Source organism: Leptonychotes weddellii, chromosome 2 (genome assembly GCF_054177405.1).
Source record: "Leptonychotes weddellii isolate Sample4059 chromosome 2, ASM5417740v2, whole genome shotgun sequence".
NCBI classification, from domain to species: domain Eukaryota; kingdom Metazoa; phylum Chordata; class Mammalia; order Carnivora; family Phocidae; genus Leptonychotes; species Leptonychotes weddellii.
The window spans coordinates 64,912,963-64,931,259 of NC_138370.1; the positions used below are offsets into that span (position 1 = coordinate 64,912,963).

At 33.7% G+C, this 18,297-nt stretch overlaps 1 protein-coding gene across 4 annotated transcripts in view; it reads left to right on the forward strand.

Moving 5' to 3' along the window:
- Positions 1 to 18,297, forward strand: part of LRBA (LPS responsive beige-like anchor protein) — a 736,795-nt gene that overhangs the window by 130,906 nt on the left and 587,592 nt on the right. For all 4 annotated transcript variants that reach the window (XM_081811769.1, XM_081811768.1, XM_081811770.1 and 1 more), the window contains 4 exons: positions 3,105 to 3,202; positions 15,287 to 15,379; positions 16,511 to 16,619; positions 17,027 to 17,108. In XM_081811769.1, coding sequence (XP_081667895.1) covers positions 3,105 to 3,202; positions 15,287 to 15,379; positions 16,511 to 16,619; positions 17,027 to 17,108 — 382 coding nt within the window. The remainder of the gene's footprint in view (positions 1 to 3,104; positions 3,203 to 15,286; positions 15,380 to 16,510; positions 16,620 to 17,026; positions 17,109 to 18,297) is intronic.

Genomic DNA, 18,297 nt, shown 5'->3' on the forward strand with positions numbered 1-18,297 from the left:
AACAAATGGTGTTGGGAAAATTGGACAGCCACATGCAGAAGAATGAAACTGGATCATTTCCTTATACCACACACAAAAATAGACTCCAAATGGTTGAAAGACCTAAATGTGAAACAGGAGTCCATCAACTTCCTAAAGGAGAACACAGGCAGCAACCTCTTCGACCTCAGCCGCAGCAACTTCTTCCTAGAAACATCGCCAAAGGCAAGGGAAGCAAGGGCAAAAATGAACTATTGGGACTTCATCAAGATAAAAAGCTTTTGCACAGCAAAAGAAACAGTCAACAAAACCAAAAGACAACCAACAGAATGGGAGAAGATATTTGCAAATGACCTATCAGATAAAGGGCTAGTATCCAAAATCTATAAAGAACTTATCAAACTCAACACCCAAATGGGTCCCCAAATGGGGCACCCCAAATGGGGTCTCCTTTGTGTGAATTCTCTGTTGCTTGGTCAGACAGGAGCTATCCCTGAAAGCTTTGCCACACTGATTACACTCATGGGGCTTCTCACCTGTATGAGTCCTTTGGTGCCGGATGAGGCCAGCAAATGAATCACCATGCAGCAGCACTCACGGTAGCAGCGCCAACGTAATAGCCAATGACCAGATAACAGAAAAAGAGCCATCCGCTGATCAGGGGTTCCTTCGGGTTCCGGGGTGGTTTATTCATGATGTCCAGATCGGGAGGGTTGAACCCCAGGGCAGTGGCGGGCAGGCTGTCTGTCACCAGATTGACCCAGAGCAGCTGGGCAGGAATTAAAACCTCAGGAAATCCAAGGGCTGCTGTCAGGAAGATACAGACAACTTCCCCCACATTCGACGAGATGAGGTAGCAGATAAATTGCTTCATATTGTTGTAGATGGTCCGCCCCTCCTCCACTGCAGCCACGATGGTGGAGAAGTTGTCCTCAGCCAGGACCATCTCATACGCTGTTTTAGCCACTGCCGTGCCGGAGCCCATGCCCAAGGCTTGCCATTGAGTATACCATGCCTGCCAGCCTGCAGACATGGCTGCAATTACTATAAAAAATGCACACTATTTGTAACCTCCACTGCTGACTTTGAGAAAAAGATGTTTTAGGGTGTTCCTCTTTCCCTCTCCCACGTGAAGAAATAGCAAGTTCTCAGATTAATAAAGAATATATTAAAACATTTTACATTCTTTCCACAACTGCATAAAAAAAGGCAGCCTGAATACTTACAAGGAATAACGAGCTTCCTGCATTTTCAAAAATTAATTCTAATCAGAAAAAACATTTTCGAGAATACCTTTACAAGCTGGCGTCCTAACAATGAAAGATCAACCTGTCTCACAGACCGAGTGTCTGCCCACCGTCTGAAATCAACATTAAAGGGAGCGATTCGTGTGTCTTTCATTATTTTACTTCCTGATATTTAAAATAGTTACATGAGTGGAAGCATATTTTATTTTTTGACCACCAAAATAAACTCTTTCAGCCTGACACTTTGAAGGTAGAGTATAAAAAGTAATAGAAAAAGCAGAACTGCATTATAAATGTTTTTGGTTCGAAATTTTATTTGAAATCTTTTTTTTTTTGAAATCTTAACGTTCCTTGCCTAGACAAAAATGTGAAACGAACGAGACAAAACACTATCTAACAGATACACTGAGCCTATATTTAGATCAAAAATATTTTTTACTGATGAACATTATTAAAAAATCTTCAAAAACGTAGCATAAAGGTTCAAGTCCTGGGATACTGAATTTACAATGCCAAGATCACGGGTGCCATGGAAATTCTCACACACACGCTCTAACAGCCAGAAGCAAGGACTACTCTGAGGGAGGCTGTCTTTCTGAAGAAGTGACAGCTACCAAGGTGTTCAGAGTAAGAAAAGAGCACATTATACAGGGAATTAATTCAGTGAACAGTAATCCACCCTAATGTCTCATGGAACATCATACGCTTTAGTTTCATCTTGAAAATGCATAGATTTCTTCAAGAAAATATAAAGATGGCAATAATCGGTTACTGCAACTTCATTTTATTTTCCTTTCTCCATCAAGTTTAAGTAAGAACAAAATTAGGAAGGACCACTCATATATTCTGTGACTTGTGGTAGTTTTCAATTGAAAAAATAAAAAGGCAAGATTTCACATGAAATTTCTCTAATCTACAAAGCCAATTGGTATTTTATGAAAAGGCTTGTGTTTTGATAAAAAGTTAAGAATGTCTTTCCTACTGCTGGTACGGAATGTGGGTGACGAGACCGACAAGTACCAAGCTCTTATCTGCTACCGTGGTACACACTGAAGTACTCAGCAAATTATTTCTTAGTCACAGTAATTTTTTTTTAATTTGAGAGAATAGCTTGTAAGAAAAAAAATTAATAAACTTGGGAGTCTTCATCCATAGCACTATTTTAAAATGATTTTGTAGTTTCAACAATATTTCCACTTGTCCATACCTAAGCCCTCACTTGTACCAGTGAAATAGAAGTTTTCCCTTTGGAAACACCTAACAAAGCCTTTTAATTACAACTTAAACAAAATAGAAAACAAAACAAAACAGCAGCCCAAAGGCCCATGGCTTGGTCATGTACCATGGACCATCTCATCTGTACCAGGTCATCCTGGCCATTTTATTTTGCAAATAAAATCTTTAAAAAAAAAAATAAATTGGGAAATGATACATACGTTGTCTCCCAACACTGCCATCAGATTGCCAACATTGATTACCTTATTAAAAGCTCTGATATATATTGCTATAAAAAAAGAAAAAAAAAAAAGAAAACTTAGTTTCCCCTTCCCTCAATTTCTTGATGTATAAACCTCTGTCTAAAAAAAACCTGTTACGTTAGATGTAGTAGATGTAGTAGATCTATAGGATATGTTTCAGGAAATCTTGATACTCTATACTATAAGAAGGATTATGTTTCTTTGATTAAGACATTTGACTATTTGGTGATGTGTATTTCGAGTTAAACAGATGAATATGTGTGTGTAAAGAACGAGCTTGTTAAAAACTATATATTGCTCATATGTCTATTTAAGTTACAATTTTTTTTCATTTCAGAAGTATTCAGTGTTCAAAAAGTTCTTTTTTCCATATTTAAAAAAATTTCTATTTTGATTTTAGGATGACAATCTAATGGATGTCCTACAACTGCTTGTTGCATTAATGTCAGAACATCCTAACTCTATGATTCCTGCTTTTGACCAAAGGAATGGATTACGGTAAGAGCTGTATATCAGGGATTTAAGTATATTTAAATTATAAGAGTTTAGTTTGGAAATGATAGAAGATTCTTAAATATGAGACATACTACTGGATCATATATTATAAATGAATTAAGGTATAAGACCCATTAATTTCATGTGTTATGTTTTTTGAAGAAATTTTAATTATAGAGGATGTGTTACTATTTAATTTGTAAAGACAGATCAGGCAAATCAGGTTAGTATTTTGTATGGTTAGTGCTGTTACACAGGTATTATAGGACTGAATTCTTTAGCAGAGTTATTTTTAGGTCCTAGGACAGTAGTACTCATTTGCACTGCAAGAAAAGATCTCTCTGCTCCCTTTTAAACACTGCTGCCTTCATCCCTAATCCCAAATCATCATTGTATTAGTCTACGTGAGCTTCCATAACAAAATATCATAGACTGGGTTGCCCAAACAACAGAAATTTGTTTTCTTACAGTTTTATTTTTTTTGAAATATACTCTGAGAAACTAAGTCTTCTCATTGTGTTTAGACTATTTACGGCTAATGTAACTACTGATAAGGCTTTATTTTCACCTAGCATTTTATTATTTATTTGTCCCAGTGTAATTTTTTCCCTCCTTTTCTCTTTTCCTGTGTTCTTTGTATTTGAATTCCTTTAGTATTCTTTTAAAATTAATCTATTTGGTTTTATATCTTTCTCTGCGTAAATTTTTTTTAGTAGTTGCACAGAGATTTCACAGTCTACTTTAATATTTTACCTCTTCAAATAAAATATAGAACCATTTCAACTATTTATCCCTTTAACCGCCATTGTTTGTTACTACATCTAATATATCACAAGTCTCTCTAGACAATGATACAATTTTTAGTTTCACTTGTTATATGTATTTTAAGAATTTAAGGGAAGAAAAATCCCTGTTTACATTTTTCCAGATAGTTATAACTTCTTTTATTCTTTTCTTCCATTCTGGAAGAACTCTATTCACATTTGTTGTTGAGCAGTTTTCTTGGAAATGAATTTTTAAATTATTTTTTTAAATTATTTTTAAATTATTTTTCCTGAATATAATTTTTAAAAAGATTTATTTATTTATTTATTTTAGAGAGTGCGAGTGGGGGGAGGGTCAAAGAAAGAGGGAGAGAGAATCTCAAGCAGACACCCTGCTGAGCGTGGAGCCGGAAGCAGGGCTCCATCTCATGACCTGAGATCATGACCTGAGCTGAAACCAAGACACTCCACTGGACCACCCGGGTGCCCCTCTGAATATAATTTTATCTGGCCTTCATCACGCAAGGTTATTTTTGCTGCATATAGAATTCTGTGTAGAATTCTACTTTTTTCTTTTAGTACTTTAAAATATTTTTCCATTGTTTGCTGGTACCCATGGTTTCGAATGAGAAATATATCGTTATTTAAATCTTTGCTAAATAAAATGTACTACACTTTTGTACTTGCTTTCAAGACATATTCTCTAGCTCCCCCTACAATTTCATTGTATTTTTCTTTGTGATTATCACCAATTTTGAGACGTTTTGGGCCCTTATTTTCCTATTTTTTGCCTCAGTTATATCTCTCTCCCTTTACTTTGGGTCTCTAGTGACATGAATATTAGGGGTTTTGATATACACATCCCTGAGCCTCTTTTGAGTTTATGTCAATCTTTTTCCTTTGTTCTTCAGATTTGATAACTGTCTGTTGATATAGAAGCTTGCTATGTGTGATAAACTTGATCTTCAACTTTATGGACTTTTTGTTTGCTTTTTCTATTTTGGTATTAAGCTCATCTCATAAATATTTTAGATTTGTATGTTTCAGTTGTATAATTTTAATATGGTTAATTTTATACTTTTTTTGTTGAGAACCCTATTTTCTGATACTGTTAGACTGTGTTTACTTTTACCTTCCAGAGCATATTTATAATAGCTCCTTTAATATCTTTGTGTCATAATTACAACAATTTGCCTATCTCATCAGCATTCGTTCAGTGTCTTTTCCTGCGAGAAATGGTTATATTTTCTTGGTTCTTTGTATGTTGAGTAATTTTTTATTGTATCCTAGACATTATGAATGTTATCTTTTATAAACTATGTGTTTTGTTAAAATCCTCTAACTAATGTTGACATTTTGTTTTATTTTATTTTAGTAAGAAGGGTCAGACTGCAAGTTCTACCTATCCTTTGTGGGTAGAGGTTCCAAATGTCATTTATTGTAAAAACCTCTCTTGTCCTGCTTTGTGTCTTTGTTGCACATAATGCACTCAGCGATTAGGTAGAGAATTGGGTGATAATTCAAAATATTTTTTAAATTAATTAATTTATTTTTATTTATTTTTTTAAAGGTTTTTTATTTATTTGTCAGAGAGAGAGCACAAGCAGGGGAAGCAGCAGAGGGAGAGGGAGAAGCAGGCTCCTTGCTGAGCAAGGAGCTCGATGCGGGACTCCATCCCAGGACCCTGGGATCATAACCTGAGCCAAAGGCAGACGCTTAACGACTGAGCCACCCAGGCATCCCTCTTTTTTTAATTTAGAAAGATTTCGCTATTCTGGTCTGTGTCTGCTCCACACAAGTACATCTCGAGTCAGTTTAGGAATTTTGTGGGGTTTTACAAAGATTCTGAGGATCTTTCTCTCCTGTTTGCTCCTATTCAGGACCACTCTCCTCCCTGCCCCCCCGCCACCTGTACGGACCCATTTTCTTAGTTCCTCTAACCAGAGGACAATTTTTGTCAGAATATTAGCCATCTGAGCTTCTAACATCCACCTCTGAGATAAGAGCTCACTTTTGGGTCAGATTTACAAGGGAAAATAAAAATTGAGGCTCTTCTCTCTGTAATGGATAATTCTCCAAATTTTACCTCCTTTACACCAATGCATCTGCTTTTGTTTGGTCTTCAGAGTACTTAATGAAATTGCTTTTTGTATTTTTTCCCATTGTTTTAGTTCTAATATGTAAGACAGAGAGGCTGTTATTAGCTTTACTCAATCTTGGTTGAACCAGAACTCCCTGTTGATTGTTTAGTTTTCTTTCTTTCTTTCCTTTTTTTTTTTAGAGTTTTATTTATTTATTTTAAAGAGAGAGCACAAGAGAGCGAGTGAGCGTGAGTGCATGAGCAGGGGGATGAGCGGAGGGGAGGGGCAGAATGTGAGGGAGAGAGAGAGAATCCTCAAGCAGACTCCCCGCTGAGCAGGGAACCCTCTGTGGGGTTTAATTGCAGGACTCTGAGATCATGACCTGAGCCAAAATCAAGAGTTGGCTGCTTAACTGACTGAGCCACCCAGGTGCCCCTAGTTTTCTAAAAAATATTTTCTGTTTAATGATTTTATAATACTATATTTCCTTTCTTCTTGGTGGACTTTATTATTTCTTATAAGGCATGTATGTTAGCAATGAATTTTCCCAGTCTGTTCATCTGAGAATACTTTTACTTTTCTTCATTTTTGGATAATAATTATGCTGGATATAAAATTTTAACAGTTTTCTTTCAGTTTGCACTTTGGTTTAATTGACTTTTGGCCTCTACTGTTTGTGCTGAGATGTCAGCCTTGTATTACTGTTGTTTTCTATATGTTGAGTCATATTTATCTTGATGCTTTTAACAATTGTTTTTGTTTTTGAAATTTTACTATATTTTGTTAAGTTGTGATTCTCTTTGTTTTTTATCCTTTTGTTATTGAGTTCTTGGATCTGTAAGTTAATGTTTTTTCATTAAATTTTGGAAGATTTCCCCCCATAGTTTGAAGAAACTTGAAGAAAGTTTTTCTTCCCCATTCCTCTTTTTTTTTGGCTCTTGCATTATACCTTCGATGGAATGCTACATTGTCTCACAGGTTTCTAAAGGTCTGTTAATTTACCTTCCATCATTTTCTCTCTCTTCTTTAGATTGGATAATTTCTTTTGATCTGTTGAAGTTCACAGACTCTGTCTTTTGCCATCTGAATCTGCTGTTGAGTACCTCTTGTGAATTTTTCTTTTTTCATGTTTACTTTTCACCACTAGAATCTTCATGTGATTCGTTTTTATCTTTATTGGAATTTCCTTATTGTTTAGTTACTGTTAATCTGTTTTCTTTTAATTATTTAGACATACCATTTTAAAATTAGTTGAATGTATTTATTGCATGTCTTGGAAATGTTTGCAAAGTCTGACACTTGGAACTTGAGTCATTTCGTTGATTGACTGCTTTTTTTTAAAATTATGAATCACACTTTTTTATTTCCTTGCAAGTGTAGTAATTTTGGTTGAAAACTGAGTATTTCAGATAAATATTATAGCAAGTCTGACTTCTGTTTTGTTTGTCCATGGGTTGTTGGTTTTCTTTTTTTTTAAAGATTTATTTATTTGAGAGAGGGAGAGTAAGAGAGGAGGGAGCACATGAGCTTCAGGGGCAGAGGGAGAGAATCTTGAGCAGACTCTGTGCTGAGTGCAGAGCCTGATGTGGGGCTTGATCTCACGACCCTGAGATCACCAGCTGAGCTGAAACTGAGTTGGACGCTTAACCAACTGCACCACCCAGGTGCCCCACTGGTTTTCTTTTTAAAAAGATTTCATTTTTAAATAATCTCTATACCCAACATGGGGTTTGAACTCACAACCCTGAAATCAAGAGTTGCATGATCTACTGACTGAGCCAGCCAGGCGCCCCATGGGTTATTGGTTTTTTGTTTGTTTTAATAATTTGCCTTGTCTAATCTCCAGATTTTATTTACTCCATGGTGTGCAGCATCTGGTTTCTCAGCTTATTTATGTTTTTAATTTCTTCTCTGTTTTCTCTCCCTCTCCCTCTCAACTGGGACGGTGGTTTGGGTGTTAGTCCCATCATCAAAGCCATTGACTTTTGATTTTCTTACCTTAGTGTGTAGTAATTTCTCAATAATAAATGCCTCTCGATTTGCCTCTCAATTTGTTTTTTCGCTGGTTGAAAGGTTACATGTGAAAATTTTGTTTAATTTTATTTCTGTCTTTTTTTGTGTGGAGGGAAATGCTGACTTCCACATTGGCATTAGTGTTTAAAGCGCTGTTTTTTTATAGTATGCTTTAAATTTTGATACCTTCCCAGTTTTTTACTTATTGCGAATAAATGAAAAATCTGTAATTTGGACAAATATATGGAAATGTGAAAAGCACTAGATAAAGAGATTTATTGAATATTTATAGTAGTTATATAGAATATAAATAACTTGGGAATGATGGGTAGGTAGTTCTTTTAAATCTAATTGGAGTTCTTTGGAAATATTTTTTTGCTCCAAAAATTCAGTATGAGATTTTCTGAATTGTCGATTTTCTTTCTATCTTTCTTTCTTTCTTGTCTTTATCTTTTTCTGCCTGTCTGCTTGTCTGTCCTGTCATTCTTTCTGTTTTTCTTTCTTCTTGATATCTTTCATGAGTTAAAGAGACAGAGAATCCAAATGGAGCATTGATACATAATTTCATTATCTGTTTATGGTTACATTGCTACCTAAAAGTAATTTTTAAAGGCCAACATGAAAAGAGCGCAGGTATGTATTTAGTGAAACTTTCATATTAATTGGAAGTCAAGTGGAGTGTAACAGGCTCAAATTGAAAAACATGGAGAAATTTGGAGATGGGGGGATAGTCTTTCCTGGTGGCAGGTAATATAGGAATGCAAGACTGCATGATAGAAGTCAGTAACTTTTACAAATTTTAAGTGGCAATTTAATTTCCATTAAATGATAGAAATTTTCTCATTTACTTATTAAATATAAATTCTTTCCCACCATCACATCATTTAGACATTATCTCCGATATCTTGGGGCACTTATTTTTCCTTAGAATTGAATATGTTTTCTGATGCTGTGTCAGTCACATCCTAGGCCATGCTTAAATTTTAAGTATTAAATTTTTAATTTTTGGAGTCTAATGAGCTTTTATCATACATTTTTATGTCTATGAACAGATTGAAATAATCTGTTACTTTTCAAATGACTCTTTTTGGTATTTCTATTACCTGAATGTTTTCTTCATTGAAAATGCTATAGTGTATATGCTGCGGTATTTTTCAGTTCAGAAAAATAGATATATATATTAGAATGTCCATAAATTTTTATTATATGTACAGTAATAGTAAAATAGATTATATGAAAACATGCCCCAATTTTAAATAGTGCTTCTTATGGATTACTCTTAATATCTTTCTTATACTTTTTTCTATTTCCAATAGAGAAATGTATATGTATTTATAAATTTTTTATAGTTAGGAAAATATATAAATGTCATTGAAGCAGTACGGGATTTTCCTGCTCTAATATGAGAAATGTTTTTTATGTTAAATAGGGACTCAAATTTGGTCAAAAAGCAAGATATGCTCACTTGGTTTTACAGAATTTAGTGGTTATTAATGTTTAGTAGATAAAATAAACTAATTGGATTCAGCTTTAGTGAGAAATATTCAACACTTAAAAAATTATTATAGGATAGGGCGCCTGGGTGGCTCAGTCGGTTGTGCGACTGCCTTCGGCTCAGGTCATGATCCCAGGGTCCTCGGATCGAGTCCCACATCGGGCTCCCTGCTCTGCGGGGAGCCTGCTTCTCCCTCTCCCACTCCCCCTGCTTGTGTTCCCTCTCTCGCTGTGTCTCTCTCTGTCAAATAAATAAATAAAATTAAAAAAAAATTATTATAGGATAAATATGAGATGTATAGGTCCAATTGTAGTCATTTTGGTCTTCTCATGTTATTAATGCTAATAAAACATTATTTGAAAGTAATTAGACAGTTCTATCTGGAATTCATCTTTTGGTGAAATCATTTTGATTTTTAACCAAAGATTATTTGTTAAGTTAAACTATAGCAAGCATAGATTAATTCATTCTATGTTAAAATGTCTTAGAGTGTTGTGGTTTTTACACCAGTATTAAACTTATGTTAATATTTCTTTTACAGACAATTTAATTTTTATTTTACTTAATTTAAATCATGGAAAAATTTTAAAACATATCGGTATTGTCCCGAAAATTGAATGTTATAGTTTTGGTGGTATGATTTGTATTAAAAATGACTAGTTTCACATACCATTTTATGAGAAATACAGTGTATTACAGACTAGATATTTTTAGTTAATATTTTAATAGGAATCAAAGCTCTTTTTATGTATTTCCTTTTCTGTCAGCCACTAGGGGATCAAGGCCTTTACTTTTTGTTCATAATTATTTTTTTCAGACTTAGTTATTAAGCATTAAGATTTTTATCTAGGAGGATACTTGAAAATCTTAGTTTTTTAAAAATAATCATAAAAGTTTCACGGGATTTTTGGGGCACCTGGGTGGCTCAGTCGTTAAGCGTCTGCCTTCGGCTCAGGTCATGATCCCAGGGTCCCAGGATCGAGCCCCATGTCAGGCTCCCTGCTCAGCGGGAAGCCTGCTTCTCCCTCTCCTGCTCCCCCTGCTTGTGTTCCCTCTCTGGCTGTCTCTCTTTCTGTCAAATAAATAAAATCTTAAAAAAAAAAAGTTTCTGATTTTTTTCTAAATGTTTATGAGGAAAGAAATGGTATAATGAAATCAATTGAACATTACTTTGCTTATGGAATTGTGCATGATACTCATATTTTGCTATACTTTGTTTATACTCAAATCAGTGGTCTGTGGCTGAATGCCCTTGGAGATCATTTTAAAACTTAAAATAGATTACTATGTAAATTTCGAGAATTGAATATGAAATTTATTTGTAGGTGTCATTTATATTTCAACCTTTTTGCTTTTTAATTATTTTTGATTATTCATTACTTGTCATCATTATTCATTATCCTGTTCTCTTGCTTTTCATGATGAGAATTATTTACAGATTTAAATATGTGTTATCATTAAACAGTGGTTTCTTTGTATTGATTTTAAAATAAATGTGGTAGCTTCCAAAGGGCTTTGTTAAGCCTGTAGTAGAGGAAAAAATAGTGACTCAGAACCAGCTTTATGCCATACAGTTTGCATAAGTACATTTATGGGTATAGTATAAACCACCATTATTTCCTAAGTATTTTAATTTGTTCTCATTTTTTGGTCTTCATTAAAAGGAACAATAACTAGTGAGAGATAAGCAAGTTTTTTATTTTTTTTAAAAGATTTTATTTATTTGACAGAGAGAGACACAGAGAGGGAACACAAGCAGGGGGAGTGGGAGAGAGAGAAGCAGGTTTCCCACTGAGCAGGGAGCCTGATGCGGGGCTTGATCCCAGGACCCTGGGATCATGACCTGAGCCGAAGGCAGACGCTTAATGACTGAGCCACCCAGGCGCCCCTGAAGTTTTTAATTTTAATGAAGTCCAGCTTATCAATTACTTCTTTGTGGATTATGTCTTTGGGTTTGTATCTTGCATCACCATACCCAACGTCATCTATGTTTTCTCTTGTCTCTTAGGAGTTTTATAGTTTTGTATTTTACATTTAGGTCCATTTTGAGTTAATTTTTATGTCTATTTATTTGAATGTGGATATCTACTTGTTCCAGCATCATTTGTTGAAAGAGTATCTTTGGTCCATTGTACTGCCTTTGCCCTTCCTTTGTCAATGAGAAGTTGACCACATTTATGCTGGTCTATTTCTAGGCTCTTTATTCTGTTCCATTGATTTATTCGTGTATTCTTTTGCCGATACCATACTATCTTGATTACTATACCTTTATAATACATCTTGAAATCAGGTAGCATTGATTTTTCAACTTTGTTCCTCTCCATCAGTAATTGTGTTGGCTGTCCTGGGCTTTTGCCTCTCAAGATAAACATTAGAATAGTTTCTTGTTTGCTATAAAATAACTTTTTGGGATTTTGATTGGAATTGTATTGAATCTATAGATGAAGTTGGGAAGAACTGAGATCTTGAGAATATTGAGTCTTCCTATTTATGAATATGGATTTACTCTCCATTTACTTAGCTCTTTTTTGGTTTTATGCATCAGTTTTATAGTTTTCCTCATGTAGATCTTGTACATATTTTGGGGGGGCTCCCACTGTAAATGGTATTGTGTTTTTAATGTCCTATTCCACTAGGAATAGGTATATAGGAAAGCAGTTGACTTTTGTGTCTTAACCCTGTATTCTCCAACCTTGGTATAATCGCTTATTAGTTCCGCGATTTATTTGGTTGTATTTGGATTTTCTTCATTGATGATCATGTCACCTGTGAACAAAGACAGTTTTATGTGTTCCTTCACAATCTGTATACCATTTATTTCCTTTTATTGCCTCATTGCATTAGCAAGAACTTCTAGTACAATTCTGAAAAGGAGTGGTAGACGGGACATCATTGCCTTGTCCTTAGTGGGAATCCTTGGACTTTCTCCCTATTAAATATGTTAGCTGTAGGGTTTTGGTGGGTAGTCCTTATGAACTTGAGAAAAAGTCCCCTCTGTTCCTAGTTTATTTAGAGTTTTTAACATGAATGGGTGTTGGATTTTGTCAAGTATTTTTTCTGCATCTACTGATACCAGTAATTTTCTTATCTATAGAATAATTGATTTTATTTATTTATTTTTAAAGATTTTATTTATTTGACAGAGAGAGACACAGCGAGAGAGGGAACACAAGCAGGGAGAGTGGGTGAGGGAGAAGCAGGCTTCCCATAGAGCAGGGAGCCCAATGCGGGGCTCGATCCCAGGACCCTGGGATCATAACCTGAGCCGAAGGCAGACGCTTAACGACTGAGCCACCCAGGCGCCCCAACTTTAATTGATTTTATGATAGATCATATTAATTTGCAAATGGTGAACCAGCCTTGCATCCCTGGGATAAATTTCACTTAGTCAAGATATATAATTCTTTTTTTTTAATTAACATACAGTGTATTATTTGTTTCAGGGGTACAGGTCTGTGATTCATCAATCTATAATTCTTTTTATGTTTTTTCTTTTGCATTGGATTAGTTAATATTTTCTTGAGGATTTTTTCATCTTTGTTAATGAGATCTATTGGTCTGTAGTTTTCTTGTAATGTGTTTTTTTTTAATTTTGGTGTTGGATAATGTTGGCTCATAGAATGAGTTACAAGGTATTCCTCCTGCTTCTATCCTCTGAAAGAAATTGTAGAGAATTGGTATAATTTCTTACTTACATTTTTGGTAGAATTCACCAGTAAACCTGTCTGGGTCTGACACTCTGTGTTTTGATAGGTTATTAATTATTGACTCATTATCTTTAGTAGTTATAAACCTTTTCAGCTCATCAGTTATTCTTGTGTGAGTTTTGGCAGATTGTCTCTTTTAATGAATTTGTCTGTTTCATCTAGGTTATATAATTTGTGGGCATAGAGTTATTCATAGTATTCCTTTATTATCCTTTTTATGTCCATGGAATCTATAGTGATGTTCCCTCTTTCATTTCTGAAAGTAGTAAATTGTGTTCTCTACCTTATTAGTTAGCCTGGCTAAAAGCTTATCTATTTTATGGATCTTTTCAAAGCAGCTTTTGGTTACGTTAATTTTCTCTGTTGATTTCCTATTTTCATTTTTGTTGTTTTCCACTCTAATACTTACTTATATTTTCCTCTGCTTACTTTGGATTGAATATTCTCTTCTTTTTTTAGTTTCCTGGGAAGCTTGATTAGTGATTTAAGTTCTTTCTTCTTTTTTAATCCATGTATTCAATGCTATAAATTTCCTTGTAAGCACTGCTTTTGCTGGATTTCACGAAATTTTTATGTTGTGTTTTCATTTTCATTTAGTTTAAAATATATTTATGTTTTCTTAAGATTTCTTCTTTGAGGGCACCTGGGTGGCTCAGTTGGTTAAGTGACTGCCTTCGGCTCAGGTCATGATCCTGGAGTCCCGGGATTGAGTCCCACATCGGGCTCCCTGCTCGGCAGGGAGTCTCCTTCTCCCTCTGACCCTCTCATGGTCTATCTCATTCTCTCTCTCAAATAAATAAATAAAATCTTTGGAAAAAAAAAAAAGATTTCTTCTTGGACCTACATGTTATTTTTAGTGTGTTATTGTGTGTGGGGTTTTTTTTTTTTTTTTTTTTTTAGTGTGTTGTCTAATATCCAAATATTTTGGAATTTTGCTGCTACTTTTTATTTCTAGTTTAATTCCATCATTGTCTGGGAGCAAACAATATATGATTTTTAATCTTTACATTTGTTTAGGTATGTTTTATAGCCCTGAATGTGGTCTACTTGGTGAATGTTACATGTTAGCTTAAGAAAAATGTATATTCCGCTGTTACTGGATGAAATAGTCAATAGATGTCAATTAAGGACAGTCAGTTGATGGTATTGTTGAGTTCAGTTATGTCCTTACTGATTTTCTGCCTAGTGAATCTGTTTCTGAGAGGAATTTTAAAGTCTCCAACTAGAATAGTGTATTCATCTATTATTTCTCCTTGTAGTTCTGTCCATTTTTATACCATATTGTTTTATACTCTATTGTTAGGCACATACATGTTAAAGACTATTATGTCTCAATGGAGAATTGACCTCTTTTATCATTAAGCAATGCCCTTCTTATCTCTGATAACTTACCTGACTTTAAGGTCTGCTTTCTCTGAAATTAATGTAACTAATCTTGTTTTCTTTTTTTAAAAATTATGTTATGTTGGGGCGCCTGGGTGGCTCAGTCGTTAAGCGTCTGCCTTCGGCTCAGGTCATGATCCCAGGGTCCTGGGATCGAGCCCCGCATCGGGCTCCCTGCTCAGCGGGAAGCCTGCTTCTCCCTCACCCACTCCCCCTGCTTGTGTTCCCTCTCTCTGTGTCTCTCTCTGTCAAATAAATAAAATCTTTAAAAAAAAAATAAATAAAATTATGTTATGTTAATCACCATACATTACATCATTAGTTTTTGATGTAGTGTTCCATGATTCATTGTTTGCGAAAATCTTGTTTTCTTTTGGTTAGTGTTAGCATGTTATGTTTTTCTCCATTCATTTACTTTTAATCTATATGTGTCTTTATATATAAGGTGGGTTTCTTGGAGATAGCATATAGTTGATAAGCAAGTTTTTAAATATCAGGAATGTATATTAAATTCACCTATACCTTACTTGAAATTAGGTTTATAATTATGAATATATTAAAATGCACATATATACCTATGTATTTTAAATCTTTACTTTTGGAAAATATACTGAGTAATTTGTTTTTAATTTTAATTCCTTCAGTGTAATCTATAAACTTATGGCATCGACAAGTGAAGGAATCAGAGTACAAGCTCTCAAGGCAATGGGCTATTTTTTAAAACACCTGGCCCCAAAGTGAGTATAGCATGCATGAAATCTAAAATGGGCTGTGGTATATTACTTTTTTTATTTTATAAATCTTTGGATAGTATTTGTGTTCTGTGATTTCTCTAGTTTCTCTTTCCTTTATTTTTATTTATAAAATCTATGTAAATATAATCCCATTTCTGTATATTAAAAGATAAAGTGGAAACAGGAGTATATACTTTTTTTTATATAAAATTTAAGTTTTCCATTTGTTCCTTGTTCATTATAAGAATACATTTGTATAAATGGAATTTTAGAAACCATTGAGACTTCATTTTATGTGGCTTGATTATCATTAGCTTTACCTATAGTATAAAGCTGACATTTTAACCTCAATATTTGTCATAGTATGTTCTGCTATAAGGATAACTGAAAACTAAAACTTCTGTGTTTTTTTTTCTTAGCTGAATATAGATATTCATGTCCTACCTATTATTCCTTATACCAAGGTCGGTTTATTATAAAAATTAACAGTTGTAGCAATAGAGAAGTGTTGGCAAACTGTGGTCCTTATGTGGATTCCAGTTGGCTGCCTGTAAATAAAGGTCCACAAAGCCTAAAGTATTAACTGTCCAGTCATTTGCAGAAAAAATTTGATGAATCCTAGGGTAGAATTAAAGTTTGTGATACTTTAGTTCGTAAATTTTTGCTTGGAAGTTTGATTTTGGTATATTTATCTTCACAGTATTCATTTTCTTAATTTTTTTTTTTTTCATTTCTTCTACCTTTTCCTTCATTGCTTTTCTACTTAATGACTTATTGGGCTTTAGATTATCATCTATAGTGGAGCTTAGCTCAGTGCTGATAGAGAGTAGAAACTAGTTAATAAATAACTGCTCTGGAGATTATCGTGGAGATTTTTGCTGTGCTGTGACATAGCCAGTCCTGTATTTTTTTTTTTTTTGAACATCAGCTGTGCTCTAGCTGTAGTTTATATTTCTCTCGTTAAAGATTTTGTGATCTTATGAGTTCTAGGTTGAAGAAAATTAGGAGAGTTACTGAGTTGGAATTTGTTGATGGGATGTGAAAAACATTTTTGTGTCTTCTTCATCCAATGTACCTTCTAAGTAGTGGATAATAATACTCTGCATTTGATTATTTCTTTTTATGAAATCGCAGAAGAAAAGCTGAAGTCATGCTTGGACATGGATTATTTTCATTGCTAGCAGAAAGACTCATGCTTCAGACAAATTTAATCACAATGACCACATATAATGTTTTGTTTGAGGTAGGAATATATTTAGAATTTAATCTTACTAATTTCTTATCTTAAGAGTGCCTGTATAATTTAGTTGATAGTATCTAGATGAAATAAGGTAATTTAGGTTTGATAAACAATTTTGAAATTAGTTATATAAAGGAGATGTGGCTGCATCTTAAATCTATTAATCTGTGAATTATTAAAAAGTATGAACATCTCTGTTAAGTATTTCCTCTGTTGTATTGATGTCTCATTTTGTAATTAAATAAAAATAGAGTTATAATGTTGAAATTATTTTATATAATGCAGAAGATATTTAGCATGATAACATTGGATTGTGTACTTAATATTGATTAGTGCTGTACTTAAAGTTCATTAATAGCCATAGTAATACAGTGATTATGCTAATATAATCTATTGTTTTACCTTTGTAGATTCTTATAGAGCATATTTGTACTCAAGTGATACACAAACAGCATCCGGATCCTGATTCTTCAGTAAAGATACAAAATCCTCGTATGTATTTTATATGCTTTTATTTTGCTTGTTTTTGTTTTTTCCAGCTTTATGGAGATATAAATCTTGACATACAATATTGTCTAAGTTTAAAGTGTAGAGCCTCATGATCTGATTTATCTATATATTGTGAAATGATTACACAGTAAGGTTAGTTAACACATCCATCACTGCAAAGTTACAATTTTTTGTGCGGATGTGTGCTGAGGACTTTTAAGATCTGTTCTCTTAGTAACTTTCCATTATACAATACAGTATTGTTAACTTTGGTCACCATTTTGTACATTAGATCCCTAGAACTTACCCAGCTTATGACTGGAAGTTTGTTTCCTTTCAGTACTTTCACCCATTTCTCCCCTCCTTTTTTATACTTTTAATAACTAGCTTTTGCTAATAAAAAGAAAGTCACTGGGAAAAACCTGAAGTTGGTTGAAACATACTGTTCAAGGAGTATTCCATCATAGGCAATGATATAATACTAGTTTTATTTTTGGTTAAATATAACTTCAAATTGACCTTAAGTTATATGGAAATGTTTCTATAGAGGTTTTGAAGAATTGTATGTGTAAGATACTGATTTAACATATGTTCAGATTTTCGGTAAAGTTTTGATTGCACTATTTAGTGATGTCAGGCCAAATTACATGAACCATGGTCATAGCTTTCATCTTAAATTATTGTCAAGTTAAGAATACCAAGTTTGGAATTGAAAAATATCTGCTTTCTTTATTGTTTATGAACTTAGTCTTGTTTAACAGTCTTTTCTTTGGTATTTAGATTTCTTAAGCACTTTTACAAAGTGTACAGTTTTCATCTTGCTTTTTAAGATTATTGACATTAAAATAACTGGTTTGTAGAGTTTTGAAATTTAATTACCTTTTGGGTGAGTTATGTTTGTGGTACTCTCTTTCAGTACTAGTTTTAAAAAACATGTCTGAAGTTTAATTTTCCTCAGCCTTCAGGGAGACTTAATGTCATTATTTTAGAGAGTTAAAAAAAGAAAATCTCGAGTAAATGTATATAAATATAAAATATATTTTATGTGATTATGGGGAAGATGGCTTGTTGAAGTAAGAATTTTAGAATATATTATTTATGTAATATACTGTCTCAGAAAAGACACACTGTATAGTATGGTGTTTAAGAACATAGGCTGCCTGGCTTTTTTTTTTTTAATTTTATTTTATTA